Below are 8,383 nucleotides of genomic sequence, written 5' to 3'. Positions count from 1 at the left end.
TAAACCCTTAAACAAAGTGGCATAGGTCTAGGTACGTCAATAAACATGCGGATATAGGCAAAAAAAATATTATTTTCGAGTGCGAGAGGATTCTTTTCTGCTCTTTGTGAATTTTGAGCCCATTCTAACCCTTGCTCCCAGAGTTTCTAACTATCTTGTTCAGGGCTTAATTTGAGCCGGAGCTTGCCGATGCTCAGCACTGGCACTTAATTATGCGGGCCGGGTCTATCACTCGGCATTAAGTGCACCTGTTCTCCTGCCTCATTTTGATTTTTTAAAGTCGTGCGTGTCTCTGTCTGCGCACTGACTGGTGGTGACTCTGGCAGGCACACACAGAGTGTGGCTGTGTGGCGCTGCTGTGTATTACTGTCACTGTTGCCATCTGACTGACCAGGTCGTCGACGTCGATGATGCATGCTTGCAGCATACAGCTGAGCTGCCCTGCTCCCTGCTCCGGGTCCCACCAGTTACTTAAGAACAAATTAATTCCACTTCCCGGCCGCGGCGCGGATCAGGGCCCCAGTGGGCGGGAGTCCGGGACTTGTTGTTTTGTAAATTGTAACTTTTGTTACTTGTTGCAGGGGCCCAGGGGCAGGCACTGGGCAGGGCTTTGCTGCGGGGGTTGGGGCTGTGCGCGCCAGAGGAAGTGACGCGTGCGCAGATTGCATGCAATTGAATGCATTGCACGCGCATTTTCTCTGCCCGCCCCTGCATAACCGCACGTCCGCACCTCTTCCCTCGCCCGCCCAAAGTTGCTGGTGGTGGGGGACTCGACTCGGAGTTGGGAGTGGCCGGCGACTGCGAGTGCTCACTGCTCAGCAGGTGAGGGCGACCTGGGTGCGAGCGAGGCAGGGCAGGGGGCCTGGGCTGGCAGTGGGGTGAGATTGAACCGTGAACGTGATTAATTTACTGGTGGTGGCCAGACCAGTGAGTCAGGTTTTTTAAATCATACTGTGATTGGTCGACCCGACCGTCTACCTACCACTGCTACAGCAGCGCCTGGAGGCAGGGACAAGATGGCCTGGGCCCTGGGGGTAGGCCGGCGCCGGCCGAATTTCCGAAATAAGGCAGGCAGCTGAGGCAGGTGAGGTGAGGCGAGGCGAGGCAGGGCTGGCAGGGCCTGGGGGCGGCGGGGGCCGCAGGCGCAGGATTACGTTTTTTTTTAAAATTAATTATCATTGTGGTTGGGAGGGTTATCATTACATTACACATCACATGAAGATTGGCCTGGACTCTGAGTCTGACGGAGGCTGGGAATGATAGGCGGCGTAGGCCTGGCCGGCAGACATCATGAATTAACAAAAAAATCTGCGCAGGTGAGGCCTACAGAATAGATTAACTTTTTTTATGTTCGACGTGACGGTCACACTGCTTAAATGTTGTTTTGTTTCTGATGCCCTGGCTTAGGCTAGTTTGATCATCACGAATCGATGGGATGAACCACGATCATGTTTAGTGTGCAACTGTGCACTCAGTCACTTCCTGGCTTTTTGTTACGCAGTTGTGGACTGCCTGTAATCAGTACAGGATGCAGGCCCAGGGCAGGATTCGGTTTCGTTTTCAGGCCGGGCACGCTCATAAAATTGTGGGGGTTCGGGTTGGGGCTGTGCCAGGCAAGCTGCAGCGTGCGCAAATCTTCTACTTCTTACTTGTTAGTTGTTACACTACAGGGCTGGTTTTAAGCAATGGATAATAAATCTGCGCAGGTGAGGCCTACAGATTAACTTTTTTATGTTCGGACGTCACACACACTGCTTAAATGTTGTTGTTTCTAATGCCCTGCCTGGCATAGGCTAGTTGTTTAATCATCACGAATCGATGCACGATCAGGTTTGTTGTTGGCTTGTTGTGTGCACTCACTGGCTATTTGTTGCGCAGTTGCGGGCTGCCTGGGTGAAATCAGTACAGGTTGCAGGCCCAGGGCAGGATTCGGTTTCGTTTTCAGGCCGGGCACGCTCATAAAATTGTGGGGGTTCGGGTTGGGGCTGTGCCAGGCAAGCTGCAACGTGCGCAAATGTTCTGACTGACTTACACTACTACATTAAGGGCTGTTTTTTTTTTTTTAAGCAAATAGCAATGGATAATAAATCTGCGCAGGTGAGGCCTACAGATTAACTTTTTTTATGTTCGGAAGTCACACTGCTTAAATGTTGTTTCTGATGCCCTGGCTTTAGGCTAGTTTGATCATCACGAATCGATGCACAATCATGTTTGTTGTTGCCAGCAGTATGCACTCACTGGCTATTTGTTGCGCAGTTGCAGGCTGCCTCCCTGGAAGTGGAATCAGTACAGGATGATTTTGGTGCTAATAACCCCCCATGACCTCCTCCAGTCCTGTCAATACAGGTGCCTTTTTACAAGAGAGTTAGTGGACTCAGAGCCAGAATTGCCTTCCATGGGCAGATGTATCATGTATGAGATTACCTGGAAGAGCTGCAAGTCGCATAAGAGCCGCCCTCATCATCAAACATAAGAGGAGTTGGTATTAAGGGGAAGTAATAGAGTTTGGGCCCGGGGTTAAATAAGGGGAAGTAATATAGTGTGATGATCTTGCTTGCAAAGAAACCAATGGCAATCCGTCACCTGAGCAGGCTCTGCACCAAGAAGTGATGTTGGTATATGAGTTGAGATGTGCATGAGGGCATGGGAGCCTGGCCAATTAACTTGTCAGGGGCTCGTCTTGCAATGACGCAAATGCAGAGCCACCTTCTTGTGCTACAGCAGGAATCATATACAACCCCTTACCTTACCCAAGTAATAAACAACCTTGAAACTAATTACCCTTGAAGGCAGCACAATTTTGCCACTGAGCTGGCCTTAAAAGAAACGTACCTTAACGATCTCAGCAATATATAATGCACTTTCCCGTACTGTTACTGCAAGGAGAAAGAGACCCCACTATCCTCAACACAATGTGGCACCAGCTCAGTAAGGCCAACGTATGCTGCCTATGCTGTCCTTTATATGCTCTCAGGGAGAAAGCATAAGGCAAAGCAGCTAGTGCCGAGTTCCTGGGCTCCAGTAATATTCAGGCAAACATTAAAATGTCAAGATAACTGGTGATTAATCGTCTACCTGGAGAAAGCCAGCCAGGAGCTTTGTGTAGGGGAAGCTGTGACTGCTTGAAAGGCAGGTAGTACAGGCCAGAGTTATATACCTGCTGCAAATAACGTTTACCATGCAGATCAAAAAGTTCATATAATGTAAAATAGATCAGTGTGTTACTGCTTCTGTCGAAAAGATCCTTTTGTTACTTGCAGTTTGTAAGTTAAAATGCTACAATAGAACAGCAAGCTATTAACTAGTCTGTCTGTCATCAAAGAGCTGCATGCAAACGGCAAGTTATATATTACAGCTATATGTTTTTTGGGCTAATCTTTCTTTATCCTAATCTTGCAAAAAGGGTCTAATGTGGGTAGAAATCACTTCTTATTGAAGGGAACCCCTAACAATGCTGGTATGTTTTGAATTCTGCATTTGGGCTTTTTCAGACTTTGAACTCCTAAACTATATTGCCTACAATGACAATCATGGATGACATGTGACTCCTATACCTTGTAGTCCTGTCTGATGTAACATCCCCTCTATACTGAGTTACACACATAGGATTGTATTTATGCAATGTGTGAATGATGCAAAGTGCTCTGACACCTTAAACTGGTATGAGAGGCGCTATTAAATGAAATTAATGTAAGAAACTGGGTACTCCGCTACATAATGCTCCCAAACAGGGCGTTACATGTCGGTGATTGTTCAACAACTTTGAGCAAAGTTTAAAATTTTTAGGACATCAATGTTTTGGTGAAAATGTACTGTATTTTGCTCCGGAGACAAACTATTTCTCTAGTGTAGCCTGCAAATAAACTGTAGTCCAAATTATCTAGAGTATTTTAGGACTTTGTTTCTCACTCCCAAATGTCATTACATTGAAGTTTACGTTTTCAAATGTGTAACTTTAATGTGGTAAATAAGTCTGCACAGGTGCTCAAGTCCGAACATAGATGTAAAGTTATCACTCATTGATACAGACCTAATAGCTGTTGCAGGAAGCTCAATAAAGAACCCCTGCCAGCCAGCACAGCATCTCTGGGAGAGGCTTGAGTTGAGATAGCTTGCAGTTTAACTCTCTTAGCATTTAGCACAGGCCTACATGCTGCCTGCAAAGTGCCCTTGAGGCCTTACCTAACCCAAGGCACAGATCTGCTTACTGGATCATCTGAGTAAGTCCGTTTTCCCCATTTCGAAGAATGCCAGCTCACCTCGCCAGCCCATTCCTGAGATTGCCTTAAGTTAAAGTGCTAAGCCCTAGGGCTCACTTTGCTTGAAAGACCTATGTCAAGCCATCTTGAATCGTTACAGCTGTTTCGTTGAGCTACTATGCCAATGCCAGTATGCCTACATAGATATCATTAACAAATAACAACTACCAATGTCTGGTACTGGTAGCTATTCAGCTGTCCAAAGCATCAGCTGATATGCAGGAATTCTACCTCAGCACTGGATAGAGCAGGAAGTTGAGGTAGTTGGGGTGGTGAGTTTAGTATTGTGGAAAGCTTTGGTTCATACAGTTGAGTACACCAACACCACTCAACAAGAAGTGGGCTTCTAAATGATCTACTGCAACATACCACACACTCGCCACCTCTGCCGGAATGAGCAAGGCTCATTTGCTGTGTTTGTCCTTAGTGTAAGTTTGGGTTTTTCACAATCTTATGACTTCTTCAGTGATGTAACATTGAGGGCAGCACCAACACTCTAGAAATTGTTCCAGCACCACTGGCTTGGGTGCCTTTCTTTGACATTTTCATGCTTTGTCGCTTGAGTGCCTTTGTGTGATGTTTCTATGCTTTCTGGCCTGGTTGGTTGACTTTGTGTGACATTTCCATAATTTCTTTCCGGGCTGCCTTTGTGTGATGTTTCCACGATTTCTGGCCTGAGGCTTGGTGCCTTTGTCTGACGTTTCCATGATTTCTAGCCTGGGTGCCTTTGTGTGACATTTCCATGATTTCTGGCCTGGGTGCCTTTGTCTGACGTTTCTATGATTTCTGGCCTGGGTGCCTTTGTCTGACATTTCCAAGTTGTGAGATTACCATGCTTTCTGGCCTTGGTGGCTATGCAGGTCCTCATTTAGGTGTACAATTTACTATGCTTTGAAAGTTGATACAGCTAAATATGTTGTGCACCATTTTAGTTTTTTCTTTTCAAAAAAATGTTCTTGAGGGGAGAATGACCCCCATGCAAACATCTCTAGCAGTCATTAAGCTTGCTTGCTATGCACTGTATGGGGGCTGGTCAAACAAAACTTGCCAGGGCTGCTTTGGGTTCCCATTCTGGCCTTGAGTGTCAATTAATGAATACTTTTTGTGAATCACAGTGTGTAACTAACTTTGCACACTTCCACCTTACCCTGCTTTAGTTGTCATACTACTGCTACAGGAAGCCAAAGCTTAAAAGTGAGGCAAACTTTAAAGACTTTGTGCCTCTTTTCAGTGAGTGCTGCAGGGGAGGCAGGCGTATGAATTGGAAAAGGTCTGAATTTGGGTGGGCAAACCCGGCAAAGTAAGATCCATTTGGATTATACTTGTAGTCAGTTGTAGTAGATGGTAATATATGTGCAGATGCATAAATTTCTTTGGAGCAAACTGCAAAAAAAATAATTGTGCATGTAATTACTTAGATGAATTGACATCACACTTCGCACATGTCTAGCATGTTTTATTTCACTTTGCTTCCCTAGAATGTCACACAGTGGGCAGAAGAAGATTTCAAGCTACTTCACAAAATTTAAGCCCAAAGACGATGGGGAGCCTACTAATAAAGTAGCTAAAAAAGACCATGTACTTCCGGTGGATGAAGGGAACAACACAGAAGATGAAGTGCAAGAGAAGGCACTAGATGAGAGGGACACCACTACTAGCAGCAGCGTTATCACACCTACAGAAGAAAAGACACAAGATAGTCCTCTCCAAGATGACCAGCATCATGCTGTGGAGATTGCTACTGAGACAGAGGAAACTCCAAGCACTAGCAAACAATTTGACACATTATCGCTGAAACCACATTCAGACAGAGTTTTTAGGAAAGGCATTCTTCCTAAAGGTTGGAAACATGATCAAAAGATATATTTCCAACGCAAGCATCTGTGGTTAATTGTTAAAGGCCCTAACCTTGGCTGTTCTGTATGTCGCCAAGTCCGTGATCTTGGTGCTGAGAAATCCAGGGGAATGAAATTGTCCAAAGAATGGACTGACTCTACTGTGAAGGCATATGGCACAAATCTAAAACAACAGCAAAAATCATTGAGAAAAAAGATTGGAGAACATGGACAAAGCAAGGCTCATGTTGCAACTTTAAAAATCTTAGAAAATGCAAAAAAAGATTCTTTATTGCAAGTAACTGCAAAAGCTCAATCTTTACAAATGTCATCAACATCCAGAATATTCCGTGTAGCTTATAAGGAAGCAAAGCGGAACAGGCCAGCGTATGGTTTTGAAACAGAGATAGACTGCCACCAGTTAAATGGACTGGATATGGGTCGAATTTTGCACTCCAATGTAGCTTGCTCAAACATCTCAGAAATGAAGAGGAAGATATTTGCTCAAATTATTGAACTTTCCCCAAAAATAAGTATTTTACTAGATGAAGGCACTGCGTTAAATAGGAAAAGTTCTTTAATTGTGTACATGCGAATGCAGCTACCTGGCATGGACTCCCCAGCTAATATTTTTGTTGACCTCATTGAGCTGAGTGATTTGTCAGCTGACGGCATAGTAAGCAGTTTACTGTCTGCTCTAAAAAAAGATCCTATTAATATAAGTGAGGACTTTCTCTCCAAATGCCTGGTTTCAGTTGCCTGTGATGGAGCTTCAGTGATGTTTTGCCGTCACAGTGGTGTTGTAAAGAGGTTGCAAGAAAAAATCTCTCCCAATATTGTAGCCTGGCACTGCTCAGCACATCGCCTGGAACTTGCCGTTCATGATGTCATGAAAGATATTGGCGCTACAAATCACTTCAAAAACTTACTCGACAAGCTATATTCTCTGTTTGCCACATCTGTTAAAAACCGTTTGGAGCTAAAGGAGTGTGCAGAAGTTCTTGACATTCAGCTCTGCAGAATAGGTAGAGTGTTAGATACTCGTTGGGTTGCATCAAGCTTTAGAACAGTAGAGGCTGTTTGGAATGCTTATCCTGCTCTCTACAAGCATTTTACTAGTGCAGCTGTTGATACTTCCCGTGACAGTTCCAATCAAAATATGTACACCGGCCTAGGAAGGCGATTATCATCTATCCAGTTTGTTGCTAATCTTGGCCTCATGTATGATGCTCTTCAGGAGTTATCAGAGTTATCACTCGAGTTACAGAAACGTGATTCTACAATCATTGATGCCCATCGGGCTATTTGTCGGCAAATAGCAGTGTTTGAGGCAATGGTGGACAGGCAAGGGAAGCATTTCTCACAGTGTAAAAAGGCAATGGAAGAAAATATATTCCAGGGTGTGATGCTGCACAAAGGAAAGACCACTGACAAAATCATTGAACAGGGACAGTTTTTTCGTAGCCTTGCAGAAAATCTGAGAAATCGTTTGTTGTCTACAGGCGGTACTAATTCTGCTGACAAAAAGGCTGACTATGATACACTGATTAACGAAGTGAAAGTTTTATACAAACAGTACTGGCCTGATGAGCTACCTGTTCTTTATGGTGAAAGTGACATTGAGTCTCTGTGAAAAAGATTCAACATTGCCAGCCGAGAAACCATACGTGCGTACAGAGAGTATAAAGAATCTGGAGGAAAAGAAATTAAAAGGCAGTTCAAGGAGCTTTTGATGGCTTTGCACACTATTGCTATCAGTACTGCAGAATGTGAGCGGGGCTTTTCTCAAATGAATCTTATTTGCACATCTACAAGAGCATCATTGCTGACTGAAACAATATCTTCTTTAATGTTTTTAAATCTTGTTGGTCCACCATTTAAGAGATTCAATCCAATCCCCTATGTTCAGTCATGGCTTGCAAAAGGACGGAGAGCAGCTGATGACACTAGGAGTAAAGCAAGGAAAGAGGAGGATTTGGAATGCACAAGTGATTTAGACTGTGTGTGGGCTTTTCTAGAAAAATAGATGCTAGCCCAGTCTAACTGAAAAATGGGTCATTGCAATATTTTAAAAAAGTTAGGCTTTACTGGACTTTTGGGGAAATGTAATTGTTGTGTACTTTATATAGGTTATTTATTTGCATTGATTGACAGTGTCAATTTATTTAATATTTTCTTATAGCTGTCTCTTGGTTTGGATGTTATATTTATTATATTTTATATAATTTATTTTGTTTTTATAAGACTTACCTTGCTTTTTCATTTTAGAACATATTTATTTGTATTTAT

At 43.9% G+C, this 8,383-nt stretch overlaps 1 protein-coding gene across 1 annotated transcript; it reads left to right on the top strand.

Moving 5' to 3' along the window:
• Window positions 1–5,738: 5,738 nt before the first annotated feature.
• LOC144783350 (E3 SUMO-protein ligase KIAA1586-like) lies at window positions 5,739–8,120 on the top strand. Its single transcript, XM_078662367.1, is given in 1 exon segment — window positions 5,739–8,120. A coding segment is annotated over 1 exon segment (2,382 nt).
• The last annotated feature ends 263 nt before the right edge of the window (window positions 8,121–8,383 follow it).

The sequence above is a fragment of the Lissotriton helveticus genome, chromosome 9, assembly GCF_964261635.1.
Source record: "Lissotriton helveticus chromosome 9, aLisHel1.1, whole genome shotgun sequence".
In the NCBI taxonomy this organism is placed as follows: Eukaryota; Metazoa; Chordata; class Amphibia; order Caudata; family Salamandridae; genus Lissotriton; species Lissotriton helveticus.
Note: the sequence above shows the minus strand (reverse complement) of the source record. Positions and strands in the feature narration are given on the sequence as shown.